Source organism: Helobdella robusta, assembly GCF_000326865.2.
Source record: "Helobdella robusta unplaced genomic scaffold HELROscaffold_28, whole genome shotgun sequence".
NCBI lineage: Eukaryota > Metazoa > Annelida > Clitellata > Rhynchobdellida > Glossiphoniidae > Helobdella > Helobdella robusta.
Window position 1 is genome coordinate 776,395 of NW_008704435.1, and position 22,713 is coordinate 799,107.

Sequence of the window (22,713 nt, forward strand, 5' to 3'; positions counted from 1 at the left end):
TTTCAAGATGTTCTCCACCGACCAGCAATACGATTTTGCGTTGTTCGCGGTCGAATTGATGGAGGGTGGCTTCTCAACGTTCTCGCATTTCTCCAGCTGAGTCAAATCAATTGGCTCCATCGAAGCTTCAGAGTAATCTGCGGTTGGTCAATAGTTCATCAATGCAAGACGTTATTTTCATACAAATTATTCAGTAGATCTAATAAACAAATCAGCCCCATCAAATCAATTCTTATGCTGTTTGATGCCGCTTAGCGCTACCACCACGTGGAAAATATTTACTGCTTTTGTTGTCTTCATTAAAGTTATTACTTTTGTTGAAGGCCGAGCTAACGAAAAATTAGATTTTCCTGCTTTTAAAAGTACAGTTTTGAAATTTTTTAGTAAGTCATTTATTAACTGGTTAAACTTGACCATCCATAAGTAATTAAGTCTTAAGGCAGCATATTTTGATTTCGAAAGGAACACTGACACATGCGTTTGTAAATTAGGCTAAATAATGTAATGCTTAGTTCAGTTTTTTAGACAAATTATAGAGTGAGCTAGTAATTTAAATGCAGACAAGCAGAGAAAGAGAGAGAGAGAGAGAGAGAGAGAGAGAGAGAAACATGCGACATAATGTTTACACACAGAGGACAGAGTTGTGAGAGAGAGTGAGCGTGGAAGAAAACAAATATTCGCATGATGGAAGATCTGATGTCCTCCCGACTGACCAAGCAGCGTTTTTAATAATTGTTTACACGATGCGACGTGTCGACCGCATTAACTACAGTGGTTACGTGCAATTACATGCTTGTCCCAGGACGATCACTTGCAGCATTTTGTAAACATGCGTCCACGTCAGCTTACATGCCCGTGCAACGTGAGCCTGCATAATTCACACGCACATTCATTTGTGCGTTTGTCTGTTTGTGTGTGCTTCATGTTTGCTGAGCCATCTGCTTTCGCTATTCAACCGCCGCATGTTTCAAAAGTCGTTACACGTTTATCGAAGTTGTTGAATAGAAAATTTCTCCTAAAATATAAACGAAAATATTCTTCGGGTAAACTCCTGTATCGATAGAAACTGGCAGTAAGTCTTTTCGAACGCATCGTTACAACCAACCGTCAACAACTAGTCTGAAACAATCGTAAATTTCTGCTAAGAATAAATTTTAGAAACAACATAAAGGTGAGTGGCTGGTCACGTGCCAAACAGTTACAGGCATCATCAGCAAGACCTTTCAATCACTATTGAAATTCTAATGCAGTTGTTGGAATAAATCAAATAAAATGTATGCACAGATTTTTAGCCATTATATTAATTCAATACAGACGACGTGCATTATATCCGTCTAAACAAATGCCGGCAATATTTGTCGTGGCCCTAAAAATATCAGTTTGCGTAATTAAATTGTGCATCTAATCATCCCAGCAAATAAATTTGTTGGTCAATCATTGTGGAGGATGAGGGGGTGGAGGTTGTGGCTTGCTTCCTCGCTTGTGCGCCTCCCTCCTGCTAACCACATCAACGCGTTCTGATGAGATCTACGCATGGATTAACACGCACCACTTTGCACCGTTCTTCTTTTGCTCATTGCTGCTACTTCTTCTTTCGCTACCTCAACCACTTCTGCTGCTTCTACTGCTGCTGCTACAATCACTTCAACTACAACAACTACCATCACGGACTGCTTACAAATTTTTTTTACTGGTTTATAATTGCGGTGCTGTTGTTTTTTTGTTATTAACAGGAGGTCTGTCAACGGTGTATAACTTCCTGATACTGATAACTACGAATTAGGCTGCCTGGCTACTTCTCGCTTGTGTTATTGCACACACACACACACACACACACACACGGACAATCACACATAAAATAGGTTACACACACACGTACACTCATATATATATATATATATATATATATATATATATATATATATATATATATATGAGTGTACGTGTATATATATATAAAATATATATATATATATATATATATATATATTAATGTGTGTGTGATATGTGTGTGTGTTGTGTGTTTGTTTGTGTGTGTGTGCGTGTGTGGTGTGTGTGTTTATATTACAATATTAATGATATTTTTCAATAAGATCATAGCAGAATACTAAATATACATTTTTTTATGGAGCAGTATATTTAAATATTGTAATAAATCAAACATAGTTTTACCTGTCTAAAGATGATACCCACAAAATTATTATTCAAACAAATCCAATCATTGGTTAATTTGAAATCTGCGAGAGCCAGTTTCAATTGCCAGAAATTATGACGTAGCACATGCGTCGATTGTTGACGTTTAAATACGTACATTTTTGATTGTCAGTCACTGAATAGACACGCCCATTGAAATATCAACCAGCCAATCACGTTCATAGCCCCTCCTTCGTCATCCGGATGACAAACATCATTCCACCGGTACATTGAATTATTTCCGTTCGTTTTAAGTATCTCGGCCTGATGTATGAAGTCCCCTTACATTATGACTGAAGATGTGTTAAATTATAAGTATGTAAATATATGATAATTTATAATAATTTATGTAATAAAAATTATTACACATTTATACACAAACATTCTATTTAAATCTTTTATGGAATGTGTGTATATGTATGTTTGTGTGTGCTGTCTGCTAATTCTTCTGAAAAAGATTAATTTGCATCAGAAGGTTCGAGAAAGTTCTTTGATGCTTATATACAAGTAAATTTTTCAAATAATTTTTGTGAAAGTTTGCGGTATAAAATATTTTGTAGTAAAAATTGTGGTCTGCCGGAATACTTGCGAATGAACATTTTCAACTGCAGACTTCATTCAAACACTTGAAAAATGTAACATTGTGACTGGATGTGCGAAAGCGAATGAATGGTCGACCGTTCTCTGTTGATTCGTAGCAACGTTTTAAATATTTTTCACGTATTTGTAACGATGAGCCAAATGAAAAGTCGTGAATGAATGCATGGAAACAAAATGGAAGCACGTTATGAGGAAGATGATGAGGTGAGTTCGTTCGATAAAGCAAGAATGTGACGAGAATGATTACAATGAATATGAATAACTATCAGTTGGCCGCGCAGCAGCAAATGAGTACTTGTAGTTCTGTTCAATGTTAAAAGGTCACAACATGCCGAGTTATAATTCGTCGAACTGTCAATTACGCAAATGTGCATTATTTGCGTACACACACACACACACACACACACACACACACACACACACACACACACACACACACACACATACATACACACGCGCCTAAGCTGCCGTTGTCGACACGATTCATGTAAGAAGGAGGCAGGCTTAATTTCATAATCAATGATCCTGGTGCTGTGGCTGGCGAGATATAATCAATGTTAATTCAAATTTTGACTGAGATAATTGCAATGTCGATGCATGCAGTTTCAAAAATAATCTGCTTCTCTAAACAAAAGATTGCACATTCAACAAACACAATTACACATTTGCTTAACAAACTCGCGCATAATAGGAAATACCAATAATTTTAAAATCTACTATACGATGAAGTGTACTTTAATTATAAATCCTTCCTAGCCACTCACAAGAGATTAATTTTGTACTCAAAAATATCGTAACTAAAAACGTGAAGGTTATGATTAGGAGCGTATGCGTGCGTGAATTCGAGCGGAGAGTACAATTTATTGAAGGCAATTCATCAACACGCCATACGATTTGCACATGACTGATGCGATTAAAAGGCTCAAAACGTCCAATTATTTGCCTTCGAGTTAGAGTTTATCGATTGTTTAATAGTTGCAATCAACTTCTCAAACAATGGTCCCCCGACTTTTCATTCAAAATTTCTTAATCAAATTAACTTTTTGCGTGCGATTTTTTCACCAACTTTGTATCAATTATAACATCAATATTTTATCTTACCGTACCTAGGCTGTACGTGCTGGGAAATGTTCCGATAAATTGACCAGAACGCGTTTTGCTAAATTTAAAACACCAGATAAAAAATAGTGCAGATGCAGTGAAAGTTGAACCAAAAATTAATTGAAAATTTGAAAAGAACTAGTTAGAAAGAGGCTTGCATCGTTCGATCCGTTTTTCATTTCATTTTGCTGAACGGCGATAAATTCCTTGATGGATAAATTGGGTAAAAATTTAAAAAAACTGTTGAACAGTCCTGATCCATACTCACTTTTACTTTGCATGTATCAACTTCGTGTTTGTTTTTGTAGTAAAAATCTTATAATCGATTTTTCAATAACCCGATTAAGCTGAAAATTATTTTGTAAACTTACTTATTTTCGAAGACAGTCCATGAATTACCTGAAAAAAACTTATTTTTTTATCTGGTTACATAATTAATACTTATAGATTCATTTCGAATATTATTTACCAACTTTTACGCCTACACTGCTCTCAATACTGAAACTTCTTTACTCAAAATACATAATGATACCCTTCTCTCTAGTGATAATGGTAATGTTACTTCTTGTTCTTGACTTTTCCTCTATTTTTGATACTGTTGACCATACTATTTTCTTGAGACTGCTAGATCATTTTTTTAATATACTGATTCTTGTCTATCTTGGCTTTTTTCTTATCTCTCTAATCGTCTTTCTTCTCTTGATCTTAATAATTCTACTTTTAATTCCTCTACTCTAACTTTTGGGGTACCTCAGGGTTTTATCCTTGGCCCTCTTCTATTTATACTCTATACTACAGAACCACCTCGTATTTTTAATAATTTTTATTTCACTAGTCAACTATATGCTGATGATTTTTATATTTATACTTCTTTTCCTCTAACTAATCTCAATAATGTTTTTATAATCTATCTTAATGTCTTTCTTCAACTATCGCTTGGTCGAATTCTATGTATCTTAAAGTTAATCCTTCTAAGTTTGAATCAATTTGTTTTGATAAATCTAAACACTCTATTATTATTTCTTCTATTATCTTACCTGATTCTAAAACTTTCGATGTTTTTCATAAATTTATTTCATAGTCCAGGCTTTATCTTTAATTTTAGCATGTCTCTTTCTTCTCTTTCTATAACAGGTTAATAGTGTTGCTAGAAGCTCTTATTTTCACCTATGTAGAAAAAAAAACTTTTGCCTTTTTTTGACGATCTTACTCTTTTCCTTCTTGTTACTTCTTTAGTTTTATTTAGGATTATTTTAACTCGCTCTACTATGGCTTCCTGATTCTATACACCATCCTTTAGGCAAAGCTTTTAACTCTGCTGCTCGGCTAGTTGCTCGTGCCCCTTTCTTTTCTCATATATCTCCATATCTTGTTCTCTTGCAATGGCTACCTATAAAATATAAAATAATTTATTTAATTTGCACATTAATGTATGAGTCTCAATTTAAATTATTTTCTAAGTACTCATCAGATATATTAATTGAACCTAAACGCCCCAGTTTACGATCGTCTTCTTGTCTCACTTCTTCTTAAATCGTGTTAAACACTCTTTTGCTAAATCTGCATTTGTTTTTATTGGCCCTTTTCTCTGGAACTCTCCTCCTCCTTCTCTGACTACTTCTCCACCACTTACGAAATTCGGAGCGGATCTCAAATAGCGCTTTACCAACTAATTGATTGATTGATACACTGACACAGTGACAGCAAATTCAACTTATTTGAAACGGTCTCATAAGCAATCACCTTCACCTCTTTCATCCTTGTTTTACCAGCTGCCATTATTCGATTCTTCAAAGTTAAATTAGTAAACAGCTCGATACCAGCGTCAAAAAATTTGATTATTCAGACGATTAGCTTATTTCAAATCAATCTCATTTTGTCAATTCATCAGATAAGGTACGCACCGTAGCGCCCTTTTTTTTGTTATTTGCTAATTTATCTGTAGAAATTCAATCTCATACGCTTACCAGTTCACAAAAGTACCAAACTCAATAACACAAAATCAGTTATTTGCAGATTAATTGCGTTCTCAGAACAGCACATGCAGAGTTTAATAAATTGCGTCTCACAGACCTGAGTCAAACTAGATCTCACAATCAACATCAGCAAGACCAGCCATGTACCAGGGTGCTCTTATGAAGACCTACGATCAGCCAAGTATCATCATAAAAAGACAGAGCCTCAAAAAAGTAGAGGATTTTACTTATTTCAGCACATAGATGCATTAATAATCAACTCGGTGGTTAAAGCTAGTGCATTTGACAGACTACGAGAAAATGTCTTGGAACAAAGAGGACTCAGTCTAACCACCATGAACTGTCTCCGGATAGACAGCTAAGATACGGTCATCTTGCCTTCGTACCGAAAGACGCACATCTTAACACGTTGATATGCTAGTCCATAATTTTCAAGCTTTTTAGAGAGCATTTACATTCATTTACAAATTACATTCACTCACTTTACATTCGAAACTCATTGAAAATTCAAAACTCAACCTATCCCATGTAATCAAGAATGCCAAATTTCTTAATATTATCACGTTTTCGTCAGGTTTCGGCGTTAATCGAAATGTGCTAAAGATAAAATTTTATTGAAAATTGAGCAGATGGTTATCATTCATAAAAATTTCTTAACAATTTATTTAGCAGAAAATTTGACATATTTAAATACTGCAAATTTAGACTATCATGCAGTTTTTTCATTGCCAAACACGCACAAACATATTTTAAACATACAAATTTCAAGATTTCATCAACCAAAATTTAGACAATCCAACAATGCAGCTGGACATTTTTTGTATCGGAGACAACAAAATTAATCCTAAAAATGAAGAAACCGGCAATAAACTAATAAATTAACATGAAATAATAAATAGAGAGTAATTTTTTTAAAAATTTCAAAGCGGCAGATGCTGGAATAACATCAATTATTAGTTCTGTTCATTTCTTCATCGTCAAAAAAATCCGAAAGTTTGTTTGTTTTGATGAGCATTGAAGATCCGTCCGCTGCTTGTTTGAACCTTGTGAGGCACTCACCTGCTCGTCCATCTTCACCGACGTGTGAGTAGAAACAATTCTTCGTGAATGGACAGAACCCATCACGCACGAAATATCTGCAGGGCTTTTTACTTTGGAAAAAAAAAAAATTTTTTTTACTAAAAATTATGTTCCTTTTACATTACATAAATTTCGTCTGACATTTTGTCAAAAATTGATCTTTGAAAGTGAATTTAATGAAAATATTTTTGTATATATGGAATAAACTTATTGATCGAGAAACCTCAGTGATGTCTTGTATGCGTTGATAAGATCCTGTTTGTCCTCTTTATTTTCGTACCAATAATGACTTGGAATGACAAAATCAGTTCTGACTCGACATTGAGGACATAACCTAAAACAAAAAGAAATGTAAGATGAGAATAAGCACTAGAACTATAAAAGTTTTAACATCAAAAATTTTCGAGAGATTATTAACGGTCAAGTCAGCTAGCCAACATTAAAATGCCATCTTACAATATGTCACTTGAGCATGACTCAGAACATACCACAACAAAAAACCAGGCAGGCAACCCATGTCAAACTATTTAATTCAACAACCAAGAATTTAGAAAAGAACATCAGGCCTCATCCACCATAGAAACAAAAACACGGAACATCTCATTGATGCACTCTGCAGAGAAAGACACGCCGAAACAACTTCGAGACACACACCGTAGCATATATACACACAACAACCTGACGTCATCATGAACTCCTTGCTGGGTCCTCCATTTGCGAATGCATTCCAAGCAGAACACGTGATCACAGCCGGACAGCACGCCGAACCTTTGTCTGCGTAAACAAAACAAGGATACAAAAAATACAATAACACGAAAAAATTTACGAGTAAAAAACTTGATGCGGCAAATGTTAGCAAAGTATGAACGAACAACGCTAGTAATTATTTTGATGAAAGGAGAAAGAAGATAGACCCAGAGAAGAACTAACACCTTACACCTTGCAATAATTACTGATTCTTCAAGCGTACATCTGCCGGTAATAACTATAAAACACTTTTTTTGATAAATTAATGGTCCGAATAACAAAATAAAACTTTTGAACTTGAAAAGTTAATGACAAGAAATAACCTCGATGTCGGCTTCTTGTGCCAGACGACTTCCAGGCAGATGCCACACACCTGACTTGAACTGACTTGTTGTCTGAACGATTCATTCATCGCTTCCTCGTGGTATGATGTGCAGGTCTGCAAGGTTTATTTCTATATTTCAATTTCTACATTTTAATTTAAACATCATTGAAATCAACCCCGTTATTATTATTATTGTTGCCATCATCCATAAACATTAACTTGATCAACGACAAACAAAAGCCTCAATTTTTTATTTATTTGTAGTTGAAAATGAATTAAATGTACAGGTGGAAGTTTTAATAACTGCAGAAGTCATTGAAAATTAAAACAAAATCTGTATTTTAGTTAAGAAATCAGATATCCAGAAGATGTCCAACTAGAGGAACGTACAGACAGATAGAACAAAATATGGCAATTGAGAAAAATGATCTGGAATAAACTAATTTTGATGGGAAACTTGCTTGGAAATAACAAAAATCTGTTATATACACACACATATATATAAAGCAGTTAGCACGGATGCTTTGTAAATTAGAAAAATGAAAATTTCAAAATCTTTGTATATTTAAACTTGCAAAACATCAGTCCCATTGAAATATGTTTTTAATTCTTTATTAGATATTCTGATGTAAGATAATTTTGAAAATGAAATAAAAGAAATAAATGATGAAACACCGAAAAGCAACCTGCATGTGCAAATCGTCGTTGGGATCGAAAGTCTCCATGCAGTACGCACACACAAACTCATCAAAAACATCCGGCCCGACAATCAGACCACTTTGAACAATGCTGGAATATAACGACGGTTCTGTGCGGTACAGGTTATTACATTATTTAATTTGTATTTTCAATCCTAAATAACTAAAAAACGTCATTGGAGATATTCAAAACCAAATATTATAGAACATTACAAATATGTTTCACGAAATTCTAACACGATCACGCAATTAACAATAAGCGGAGTTAAGTGCAAAATTTTATTTAATTACGTGCAAAACGGATGTTTTGCACGTAATTAAATAAAAAGTAGACTTTTCAGGACATTGAATGAAATGCATGCGCAGCAAGACAACGAATGAATGAAATGTTAACACTACAAATCAACGAAACGAACCAGGAGGAAGCCACTGTTGACCAGGAACAAACTCAGGAGCATCTGCCCAGTTGCTACCAACTGATGTTGATGAGGAAGACGGTAATAGTAATTCCTGATTTGAGCTTACCAACGCTTTAAATTTAACTTTGGTCTTAGTTTTTGATATCGTTTTGGGATCGTCAACCTTCACATGATCATATCTGACAGAAATAAAAAGTTACTTTTCTCTTCAATTCAGTTTGTTTCACCAATCAATCAGAATAACAATTTATAACGAGGTATGAAATCAATTTTGCATACCTGCAGGACGAACCATAGGAACAACTTTTATTTTTGTAGAATGTGCAAATTGTAGACAGTGGATCTGCTCTGTCGTGCGAGAAAGTGCACGAATCGTTCTTTGCACAGGCACCATTCATGAAGTATCTGGCAATTATTTTTAAATATATTGCTTAGAAAGACAATTATGTAAAAAGTTAGATATTTTCCAGACGCTTCTAGATCTGCATAAAAGCATTTTAATTTAGCTTTCGATTACAAAAGGAGTTTTTAAATGAAAGAAACAAATTTTTTTCATTCTCTTAATATACAACAACTAGCTAACACTAACTTTTTCATCTCATTAAAATAAGGTCAGCTTTTTTAATGTTTTTATTATTACTAAATGGCAATGGTACTATAAAAGCATTCACCTCCTTTTGATATTGTTTATATAATATTATTAAATCGTAAGCCCTGAAGTTTATATAACACGAACTTTTAGACTCAGGTAAGGGATTTTTCTGATGATTTTTTACAAGCAGGTGCACGGACGGATCGCCAGTTATGAATTAGAATACCATGCTGGAAATTTACTCGATTTGCGTTCGGTACAAACATGGATTAAATGATTAATTTATTGCCTACATTTTTTGATTGCAGGAAAACGTGTTATTTATATTAGTTAATGTATGATTGTGGCTAAATTTACAGAAATGTTATGATTTTGTTAACAATAAATTACAATTACAACAGAAATGAACAAATGTGCTAATTCAAATGTGCTACCATGACGCACAACTGAAGAGAAAAGGAGGCAAAAGTTTTAGTGCATCGTGCCGTTTTTGCCTTCCTAAACACCGCCGAGTGCGCTCCAGTGTAACCTCAATATGGAAGTTTATAAATCATACGAAGGTAAACAAGTTATAAATTAGTGCTAAAAATTTATAGCTGAAAAATGATTATAAATAATATCAAAAGGAGGTGGGTGCTTTTACAGTACCATTGTCATCTCTAATTTTTGACTGGATACACAAAATCAGACAAATAATGTTAAACAGTGACAATCACAGGATCTTATTCATAGGAAAAATAATCTTTCTAGTATTTCCTAATAATTGCATTTACAACAGTCTCAACACGAATTATGCATATATATATATATATATATATATATATATATATATATATATATATATATATATAGTCAGAATTATGAAATAATACTGACTAAAAATACTTCAGTTTTCAACGCAAAATTTATTCACTCGATAGGGGGCATGGTGCAAATTAATTTACTCGATAGGTGACGACGATTTTTTTTTGTTTTGCAATTTAGATGACGCCATAAATTATTACAAATTATTTTAAAATTTAATTAGTAGTTTTTTTGATTAATTGGACATACCTTGGAAATTTTTATGTTTAAAAACAATCGAAACAAAATCTAATTTTGCTTTGATATAGAGTTCCTTTATCTTATCTTTGAGTGGAGGAAGAGTGTGGAAGAAAGTCCGCACTGGGTTGACTAGTTAGGCAGCTTCGAATAATCGGTGCCTATTCTGGTCCCTAAGAGACTTAATTCGTGATTCTATGCTCATTGGCATAGTTTCAGAAACGTCTTAAGTTCTCAAAAAGAGTCCGCCTTGGGTTCACCAGTTAGGCAGCCTCGAATAACCGGTGCCTATTCTGGTATCTAAGAGACTTAATTCGTGATTCTATGCTCATTGGTATAGTTTCAGAAACGTCTTAAGTTCTCAAAAGTGGATTTGGTACGAGACTCTATGCTCATTGGCATAGTTTCGCACGCGTACTAAAGTCACACAATTTGTTTCCAGTGTTGTTCTGACTCTTGTTGTTTTGTGTTGGTTGTGCGAAAGCAGACCAGGGTTGTGCGAAAGCCGACCGACTGACTGACAGGCCCAGTGAAAACAGGCCTTGGATTCTGTGAAAACGAATCCGCCTCCTTCTTTTGTTTCTTGTGCTATTTGTGGACCTAGGGTTCTTTGCTGGATTCTATACTCATTGGTATAGTTTCACACGCAGCTTGGAATTTCCATAGGCTCCGATTTTTGTAATTTTTCCACATTCATTTCATTTATTTCTTGGAGTTGTATCGACATCACTATCGGTTACACACGTCGAGGTTGTACGATTAAACGGCAAGAAACATATCCCAAGTCGAAGACCCAACAAGAAGAAGTTCTAATTCCTGTATTCCAGTTTGTTCATTGACATTTTACATTATTATAGAGTTCATTTAGTTCAATTCCTTTTCATTTACTTCCGTCGATTAATAAAATTGTTATCGAATATTTTTACGCGTTCCTGTGTTACTCAGTAAAATCATATAATTCGAAAAAGCCCAGTGCCACACAGGACTGGTCGAACTCACGATAAAAATATACACAAAAATTATTGTCGGACCATAAAAAAATTTCCTGAGAAAGATAGAGAAGGAGATTACCTCACACCACCAGTTGTTTTCATAAAATTTTCGACAATACATATATATATATACAAATATACAATAACAACAACAACACACGTTTAGACGAAATTTTTCCCGAGATCAGGGGTTGCCGTTTGGCTACCTATGATGAAACCGAAATACCCCTCGACGCCATCCACATCTGTCACTCGCCTCAGTATCACGCAACCCCGCTTTCACCCTGTCCTTCTCCACCTGCTCTCTCCATCCCAATCGCGGACGACCCCTTCCTGCTACTCCTTCAACCTCGAACTCCAACGCTCGCCTAATCCCGACCCTTTCATCCCTTCTCAACACATGTCCATACCACCGCAATCTCGATCTCCTTATCAATGTAACAATGTCCTCATTCAGTCCCATCATCGACATCAGCTCTGTACTACTCCTCCTATCCTTCACTTTAACCCCACACATCATCCTCACCATAGCTCTTTCAGCCCTCTGCAGTACACTTTCTTCCTCTCTCCTCAACACCCAAGTTTCACCACCATATACCATCGCTGCTCTCACACATGCTTTATATACCCTCCCTTTCATCTTCACTGACCATTTCTTTCCACACAATACCCCACCCAGTTCCCTAAATTTCATCCATCCTACACGAACTCTAGCCGTAACTGCGCTCAAACATCCTCCATCCGCGTTCAGCTTATCCCCTAAGTAAACAAAGCTTTCCACTCTTTCAATACCACCACTCAACCCCGTCCTTGCGTCCGTCCTATTAATCACACCATGAACACATTTCTTACATTTGAACGTGCCTTCCACCTTTTTCAGTGCCCCCCTCACACCATTACATCTCTTATGCACCCATTTCTGACATCCTATACACAATACCGAGTTAGCCTTCACTCTCCTGTCACATACCCCACAGGGGTCTATTTTACTTATCACTCGCTCCCCACCTTCCCCACTCACCATTACCTTCGTCTTACCAATATTAACTTTTAACCCTTTCTTTTCAATAACACTTTTCCATCTGTCAAATTTTAACTGCAATTCTTCCATGCTATCAGTCATCAAGACTAAATCATCTGCATACAAAATCTCAAATAACAACCCCTCCATTATGTTTCCACACACAACATCCATCACAATTGCAAACAGAAACGGTGATAACACTGATCCTTGATGCACTCCTACCTTAACAATAAAAGCGTCCGACATCCCCCTTCCAACCCTCACCTTTGTCTTTGCCCCTTCATACAGCTGCATCACAGCTTTAACAAGTCTCTCATTCACTCCTTTCTTCCTCGTCAGCGCAAACATAACTATCAAGTCGTCGCCCAATCTACATACCAGGAAAAGACCTTCATCACAAGACACCTCAAACATATTAGCAATTAAGAAAACTTCATCATTACTGAACTAGTTTTTACTTATTGATCACCTCACTTTTATCGATCACCTCACTAACTCACTAAGTCATCATTTAGTCTATTAATAAGTCATCAAATATATTAATACTCATTAAACTTTTTCACACACAGGCCTAGCCTTTATTTATCGATCACCTCACTAACTCACTAAGTCATCATCTTCTAGTCTATCAATTTGCCGTTAATTCATTTTATATTCCATCGTCAATTACTTTTCTTTTATTTTTCTTATTATTATTATTTATTTTATTCTAACATATTTTATTTTTCATGTTTTATCATTTTTCTTCCTCACTTTTTGTCTTTATTTTCTCACTTATTTGTTTAATTTTGTTTCACTGTCTTGCATGCTGTTACAGTTTCTGCGTCTGTCAGATCCTGATTTTTAAAGAATAATAAAAAAAAAGAAAAAGTCAAGAAGGACTTGATGAATGTTATTTGTTGTTGACCGCGATCTCTTTTCTCTGCAATCCTTTCAGTGGTTGTTAGATTTTTCATTTTTTCCTTCTGCAAGATGTGACCAAAAAACTTTAACTGCCCCCAGCGGATAATCTGTAGTTAATTTCCGGACCGTTTTAATACATCCTTATTTGAAGTATGGGAGGTCCAACTAATTTTCATAATTCTTCTCAAAAACTGTATCTCAGCAGCGTTAACCTTTATTTCCATTTTTTTTTTAAATTGTCCCGGACTTATAGCCATAAGTTAGCACAGAAAAAATGTATTACCCTAAGTTTTAATTTTGTTGATATTGTGATTTTACTATTGGTGAGGATTTTTTTCATTGTAAAATATGCATCTTTCGTCATAGCTATCCTTCTTTTGATATCCATATCACATTTACAACCTGAGATTATCAGATAATTGAAGCTGTGACTTGTTTTACTTGTTTACCACTAATGGTTATGGAGCAGATTGGGACAGCTTTGCTTTTACTGATAATCGTGCACTTTGTTTTGTTGATATTAATTTGCAAGCCTATAGAAAAGGTAAAATGTTAGACAATATGCCAGTGCCTGAACTGGTTTGCGAAATTTCGATCTGGCAATTTTGATGGCGAAAATGCATCACGTTCTGGAAGGCCATTTGAAGCCGATAAAAATGCGATAAAGGCATTAACTGATGCAAACCGGCGCTCTAACAACACTTGAGATCAGTGAGAGGTTAAATTTATTGAATTCAACTGTTTATGACTACCCTAATGACCTGGGTTTAATCTCGAAGCTTGATATATGGGTTACCCATGTCCTCACAAAGAGAAATTTGTGTCATCGCGTTGACGTCTGTGCTTCACTTCTCAAACGTCACGAAAATGATTCATTTTTAAAATGCATCAATACTGTCAGCAAAAAATGGGCTGTATATAACAATGTTAAACACAGGAGATCATGGAACAGAAAAGATGAGCTGGCTCAACGCATTTCAAAAAAGGTGATGCTGTCTGATGGGATTTTGATTCAAAAAAAGTGACTCCTTAAAAATTTTTGAAGGAATCACTATTTTTGAGCTTTTACCGGATAACACAACAATTAATTCGGAAGTCTACTGTACTCAGCTGGACAAACTGAATGATGCAGTTCAACAGAAAAGTTTCCGCCAAGATAATGCGAGACCTCATACAAGTTGTGTGTTGTTGTGGCTAGGTTCAGTGTTCAGTTCACTTCAGTCCCATTTATTTTATTTTATATTTTATTATAAAATCTGAATTGAAATTGAAAAAAAAGTTATTTTACTTACTTGCACAAAATTTTTTTCTGGACGTCAAGCGGTGCAGAAGATGACATTCTGGTTGAGGTTTGACGAACAAGTTCTTTTCAAATCTCACGACATGACAACCATCTGCGATCGCTCGTGGTCGGAAAATTTGTTGATGACAGTAAAGTTTACTTTTGGAAAGAGATGGGCTCTGACAATAGCGAGCTATTTTACTTTGGCTTATTGACTTAATACGAAATTGCTTGGGTTTTAAAAAACAACTAGTGCAAAATATTTACTTAACTAAATATTTTTAAAACATTGTGATTAAATTGAATTATGTAATTTAAAATGATTATTCTCGTTTTAAAAACAATTTTTGTTGCTTGCTGAAGCCATAGGTTGGCTTACAATGATTGAGTTATAGTCACTCATTCTTCGCATATTCGAAATAATTGCTATTATAGTATGAAATAAAATATTATTAATAGCTTAATAAAAAATTAATATTGCTTATATATATATTAATATAAGATTATGTTTATGGATATATATAAAATATTTATATTATATATTTACATTAATATATTGTAAATATATATATTTATGTAAATATTGTATCTAAGAAAATATCAACCGACAATCACTGAAAAACAATTTCTTAACCTTGGACTCAATTGTCATTACATGAGGAAACCTAAGAATCTTCAAAAAGATATTGAAATTGAAAAATTAATGGACGACTTAATTTAAGTGAATATATATATATATATATATATATATATATATATGTATATATATATATATATATATGGGTGTATTATATATGTTATCTTATAACCACGATTATGTTACCAAATATACTAGTATAAAATCAAAATAAAACGATAATACAATACAATAGCAAAGGACTATGGGGCGGTGTATATATATATATATATATATTGCCTATGAGAATGTTTTTAATAAGCGCTATATAAATGATCATATATATATATATATATATATATATATATATATATATATATATTTACAATATTCTATAAATTTTAACAAATGTTTGGCGTTAATATGTCTGTAGTTCGTTTTTTCGATTTTTCTCACTAAAGTTTTTAAACATTTACTCGAAATTTTGCGACCAACCGACGTAATCTAACAATCGAACAAGATCGCGAGCAGCGACTGCTCCATATCTCTCGAGAATTAAAAGTTAAAAGGAATGTAGTTCAAGACTTGTCCAATTTACTAACTGATTTGTTGAATCAATGGGATCACTGTGATATTGATTGCAATGTCAAGAATGAACTATGCCGGAAAGAATTTATGAATGCATATATGTAGCATGAATTCGGAAAATAAGTTTATTTTGAATTTTAATAAACTAAACGTTCACCAAAAAACTTTAGTGAGAAAAATTGAAAAAACGAACTACAAACATATTAATGCCAAACATTCGGTAGAATTTACAGAATATTGTAAAAATTATGGTCTATTACCAACATATATTATATATATATATATATTATATATATATATATATAATATATGTTAGTAATAGACCATAATTCTAGCGAATGTTTGGCGTTAATATGTTTATAGTTCGTTTTTTCAATTTTTTTTCAATTTTCAATTATAGAATATTGTAAAAATTATGGTCTATTACCAACATATATTATATATATATATATATATATAATATATATATATATGTTGGTAATAGACCATAATATTCTATATATATTTTATAAATATCTTCTTTGGTCTCCTTTTCTTCATCGATAGCATCATATTCTTCTTTGTCACTATTTACGATGCTAGTTTTTATTACTTCTTTGTTTTCGTTGTTGGTTAAGCGCCGGGTTGGAAGTGAGGTTGTCATTTTTTGTTGTATATTTATTTTTGGTTTATTGATGTCGATTAGGACTGCTTCTGCAATTTTAAGATACGTGTAGTTGCTGTTCTGGTATATTACTTTGGTGTTGCTGTCGAGGATTTTATGGCTAATTGTGATTGAGTGTGTTGAGTCCAAATGAGATTTGATAGCACCACTCTGTTTATGCATCGTAAGCCTTCCAGTCAGTGAGGTAGTAGTAATCCCGATATATGAGTCATGTTGACGTGCTCAGCCGTCAAAGGGGGTGCATCGTAAGCCTTCTAGTCAGTGAGGTAGTAGTAATCCCGATATATGAGTCATGTTGACGTGCACAGCCGTCAAAGGGGAAGATGACCAGCCAATTAAGAAACCTGACACCTAATTCGCATCAAAGTTCAATTTTACAACACCAAAGTTAATTTTTACAACGTCAAAGTTAATCTTGACAAAGTCAATATTTCCCTATATATACAGCAAGGAGCACTGACGATGATTCATTCGGAATTGAAATATGGCCTTATTTGCAGCATGAATTCGAAAAATAAGTTTATTTTGAATTTTAATAAACTAAACGTTCACCAAAAAACTTTAGTGAGAAAAATCGAAAAAACGAACTACAAACATATTAACGCCAAACATTCGGTAGAATTTATAGAATATTGTAAAAATTCATTTTAAATATATATATATATATATATATATATATATATATATGCGTGGTGTTTGTATGTGTGTGTGAGAGAGAGAGAGAGTGAGAGAGAGAGAAAAGTAAATACAACTAAATATATTCAATCAATCTCTCAGACTAAAGAATTTGATTCATTGTAGGAAGGTTGTTCTTTAAACGACTTTAGTTCTGTATTGACTGTTCGCTTTATACTTTAACCAATTAACAAGTAATTATTACAAATTATTTGTAATAATTTAAATATATTAATAACGTTAAATATTAGTTTTTTATTTTTTAAAAATGTATTTTTACAATTTCATTATGATTTAAATAATAACAAATATGAAAGTATTTCAAATACGTTTCAAAAAAAGGAGCTAAAAGCGAACATGAAACTAAAACAATTGAATCAGCACATGTTTCCTTCGTTAATTTCTTTTTGCTATTTCATGTTTACGAGTCCGGTTAGATTTATTCCGAAGTTGAATTAAAAAATTAAATGGATTGCGTCGAGGTAAATTTTTCCATTTATTCTAGAAATTTTTATTAATTAGGCTAGGGCATTAGGCTTTAGTTAGTTTAGCGTGCAGCAGATCAGATTAGAGTTGGGATAGATAAGTGACGCTTCATATCATTATCTTGCATTTTCCGTGATTTTATTTAAATTTTTTAATTTATTTGAATTTGATCATATTGCTTTTTCTTTTACCTTGGCTTTTTTACATTGATTACAGATTACACCAGCTTTTTGTTTATTAAATTGTTAACAAGTACATTTTATCATTGAACATTGTAATAGATAGTGAGTAATTTTTGTATGTATGTGTTGTTTATAATAAAGGCTGTATGTATTGTATGTGTATTATTGTATATTATTGTATATATGTGTATATATACTATACAGTTTGTATATTTTTTCTGACAGTTCATTATACTTGTTACTACATTTTCCATATATTAATTTAAATTTTGTTACCATTTTAAAGATACAATTGACTCCCTCCTACTGAAACATAAATATATTCACTATGTAAAAGCAAAACAACATTTATAAATGTCTTTGTTGGTCGAGATTGCTTGATGATGAAGTTGATAAAATAGATGTCATATAAAAATTAAAATCACTTTAAAAAATGAATCATCAAAAAGTATCTATGTTTGTATCTGACTTCATACACTGATTCTACAAGAATACTCCAGAAACACACCCAAGGTCCACATTGCCACTTTAATTAAATCAATATCAAAACTACTCTTCAGTTGCACAGGAAGTGAGCTCCAAACTTCTGCCATAACCACCGCAAATCTCCATCCTTCAAATTCTGAGGATTGAAACATAGCCAAATATTTAGGGAAATTATAATAATATTCTATAATAGACAATGTAAAAAGTTTTTAGCGTTTGTTTGAATGGTCTAAAAGTAAAGTAAGATTTAATGTATTCAAAGGAAGAATTCCATTTTTACATACCATAAAAACAAAAATTTTTTAATTGGTATTCATTTTCACGGACTTTGACTTCATGTGAACATTTTAGTTTTCCTGTCTCTCATACATTTATACAGTATACTTCTATATCATACAATCCGAGTGAAAGTTTATAGACAGGAGCTAAATATCTCATTGACTTATAATGCTATATCTGAATCAGTTAAAGTTACAGTTTGGAAGGATCCAGTTTTTTTTTATGTTTCGACTGTGGGAAATGATCAAAGCTGACCTATTGCTTACATGCCGTTCATTTCAGTGTCATCCATCGAGTTTGCCTGATTTTGAGCAATCAAGAAGGTACTAAGCCAACAAGTTTCAGATATGATGTTTCTTTTGGAATCAAATGCATTTGGTTTAAAATGATCATGCTACTTTATTACTTAACCAACAAAGATTGGTGGATTATGACATATATATCTATTTTTGTCTTTATTCAGAAAAATAAATAAGATTGACTTTGAATTTAAAAATAATTATGGAATCATATGAAATCAAATTAGAAGTGCCTCAGGTTGGATGTTGAATATATGCTGATCTGCTTGCATTAATTGAGTTTTCATTTCGTACTTGTGTTACACATTCAATTCAAGGTTTTTGATAATTATTTTTTTTATAAATTTCTAAAAATGTTAAATAAGGTTTTGGAGAAAAATTTTGATGAGGTAGAGGAGGAAGAGAGCGTGGACGGACAGAATGTTGACAACTACATCAAACATCCACTGCACAATGTCTGGGCTCTCTGGTACTTCAAAAATGACAAGAGAAATGATTGGTCTGCCAACCAGAAGGTCATTGCTACCTTCTCTACTGTAGAGGATTTTTGGGCGTAAGTGTCTCAAATCTTGATAATTTCTCAAGTTTTTGAAATGCTGATAAATTTGAAGTACTGATGGATGATTGATTTATTGTTCTTTAAAATATCAATCCATTAATTATAAGTCTGCATTCTTTGGATGAGACGAATGACCTCTCCCATAATATTCTCTTATAAGCTAAATTTAAACTAAATATAAATGAAAAATATCATGAAATATGCCATAAATTATAAAAATATATGAATCATAAAAAATACTAATTACGATAATGTTAGTTTTTAACTATATGGAAAAATACCTGATCAAGACTAAAAATATTTTGCCTCAATGATTAAATTTTATTACTCTGCATAAAAAGGTTAATTTAAATTTACAGAGTGTACAACTACATACAGTCAGCCAGCAAAATAGCTCCTGGCTGTGATTACTCACTTTTCAAGGTTATCATCGTTCATTTACCTCTTGCCATCACAGCGTTCATGCATTTTGCTTGCTTGACATCTTCTGTGGGAATTAGTTGTTTGATGATTAATGGAGGTGTTGAAAACAAAAGGTTAACTCTGCTTGAGGAGAGTTACTTTGTTGTTATGATGCGATTAAATGCATTCAATGTCATAGATAATTTACCAATGGAGGCAGTGATATAATGTCGTGATGTTGTGTGTGATGTTTACGTAATATGAGTCATATGTTGTGGTATTATGGAATGTGATGTGGTGGCAACCAACCAACCAACCAACCAGGAGGGTATCCAGCCAATGTGGGAGGATGAGAACAACAGGGATGGGGGTAGGTGGCTTATTAATCTGGACAAGCGCAAGAGAGCTACTGAACTTGACAAATTCTGGCTGGAAACAGTTAATCCATTTTTATCCTCTTCCTATATCATATTGCCTTGTTATTTATTATTCCACTTGGTTCAGTAAAGTTATTTGGCACCATTTTTAGTCAGCTAAAAAGTTCAGTTATTAATTGTCCAATCTAGTTGGTTGACATTTATTATGAATCAATTATGAATTATTTATTATGAATTTCAAATCAGTTCATTTCAGGTTGTTTTTTTCTTGAAGTTATGTAAACGAAGATTGTTGTTATTAAGCAGCGTATATTATATTTGCTAGTGTTTTGATAACTTGATGTTATGCGATTTGATGTTTTCTAATGGATAATAACTGCAGCTGCTCTGCTTGATTGGAGAAGCCTTTGATGAATTGAGCGATGAGATATGTGGTGCAGTCGTCAACATTCGGCCTAAGGGTGACAAGTTGGGCTTGTGGACGAGAGATGCTTCAAAGAAGGATGCAATAATCAGAATAGGGTCAGTTATTATTATCTTGCTTGGCCACTGTGACATGCGTATATGCCATGTTTATTTTAACCAACTACAATGTATTTTTTAAAATTTCTATTTTAAATAAAAACTTGTTCTATCTTGCAGAAAAATGTTGAAAATTCGATTGAACATATCCGCTGAAGTCACTCTGGAATATCAGGCATGTGGTTACTTTATATTTGATGACCAAATTTGTAAAAACTTGTATAATTAATTGATAACAGCTGTTTCTGTCGAACTGGGTATTATTTTAAGATTGTCAAATTAAGTTGAGTTTAACCATAAAAAAGGTTTCTGGGAGTTGATCTTGCTACCCAAGTTTTATGAATTATCAGTATTCATTTCAAAAATTTTGTTACTTAAAAGCGGGTCTTTATTAGAACTGAAACTGTGGTCAAAGTTAATCATCTATGGTCCAAGTTAATCATCTATGGTCCGAGTGGATCATCTATGGTCGGAGAGAATCTTCTTTATAACCACATTTTCAAAAACTACAGTTTCATGCCTGCCATGAACTATTTGCTGAGATGATTTAAACAGATGTCGAAATTTTAGTTTTAAATGCTTTCAGTAAAATTGATCTTTAAATAGTGATAGGAATAATACCGATTGGTAACCCCAATAGTATTTTTTGATAATAACCCCTGGCAGGTTCACAAGGACAACTCGTTGAAAACAGGCTCCGTAGCAAGGTGCAGTTATACAGTCTAACGCTCGTCGCAATTATCATTTTTCAATTATTCGTTTTTCATTTATTAGATTTCATGTTAAATACCTTTAAACTTGCTAGGAATTGTACAGCACTCACTGTTAATAGCTACGTTGCAAGCTAGTTATCAATTAATTTCTCATTCATTCATGTTTAAATGACGTCATAATTTAAATATATTCAACCTTAATTTCCGTTTGTCATGTGTGTCAATAAAAATTGAAAAAAAAGAAAACTCAAGATCGGGTCGTTTTCGTTTCGTCTCACTTCAAATCATGTGGCGTCAGTCGCGGTGTAACTTCGCGGTGGAAGTACGTTTGTGAAATAAGTTATATACACATAAAAAGTGTCAGAATGTAGATATTGAGAGGAAAATTTGTGCAAAAATGGGCCTAAATTGCTACAAATACTAGTGAGGTCGTGAAGGCGCAGTTGTATGTACCGAACCTTGAGCAACGCCTTTTTGAAGAGATCTAAGATGTCCTCTTCTGATTTCGTTTTAAGTTAACTGCAAATTAATATTAACTTTATAAAGTATTGTCTTAAAAAACGCAACTTTTGTATGAAGACGAGATGGCTTGGGTTAAATTATAGAAATTCAAGTAGCGTTTTCTCTTATCGGAAAAGGTTAATCTGTGATAATCCCTTTAAATTTTCCACTGTTTCCACTTCGTTTGACATGACCAAACCACCGCAGACGGTGTTGCCGGCATTCGTCCTTTATATCACGACGCATGATTTCGGTTGATTTGATGTGGTCCTTCAGACTAATTCGTTGCATCCATGATCCATCGGAGCATTTTCATGTCGGTTCGTTGAAGTTGTTGTTCCAGTTTGGTTGTCATTGGCCATGTTTCTGCACCATATAACAACACCAGACG

At 33.5% G+C, this 22,713-nt stretch overlaps 2 protein-coding genes across 2 annotated transcripts; one reads left to right on the forward strand and one right to left on the reverse strand.

The window, feature by feature from the left end:
* Window positions 1–6,465: 6,465 nt before the first annotated feature.
* HELRODRAFT_185662 (hypothetical protein) lies at window positions 6,466–15,097 on the reverse strand. Its single transcript, XM_009020478.1, has 9 exons — window positions 14,984–15,097; window positions 13,570–13,584; window positions 9,419–9,547; window positions 9,137–9,318; window positions 8,709–8,830; window positions 8,021–8,136; window positions 7,629–7,724; window positions 7,174–7,284; window positions 6,466–7,021 (listed from the first exon to the last, which is right to left on the reverse strand). The coding sequence occupies exons 1-9, from the start codon at window positions 15,028–15,030 to the stop codon at window positions 6,817–6,819; spliced, it is 1,023 nt and encodes a 340-aa protein (XP_009018726.1). The 5' UTR covers window positions 15,031–15,097; the 3' UTR covers window positions 6,466–6,816.
* A 2,819-nt stretch (window positions 15,098–17,916) lies between these two features.
* HELRODRAFT_112394 (hypothetical protein) lies at window positions 17,917–22,067 on the forward strand. The gene is made up of 7 exons (XM_009020479.1): window positions 17,917–17,998; window positions 19,614–19,801; window positions 20,167–20,230; window positions 20,534–20,647; window positions 20,969–21,108; window positions 21,229–21,283; window positions 21,775–22,067. Exons 1-7 carry the CDS (start codon window positions 17,984–17,986, stop codon window positions 21,832–21,834), a joined length of 636 nt encoding a protein of 211 aa, XP_009018727.1. The 5' UTR covers window positions 17,917–17,983; the 3' UTR covers window positions 21,835–22,067.
* Window positions 22,068–22,713: the final 646 nt, after the last annotated feature.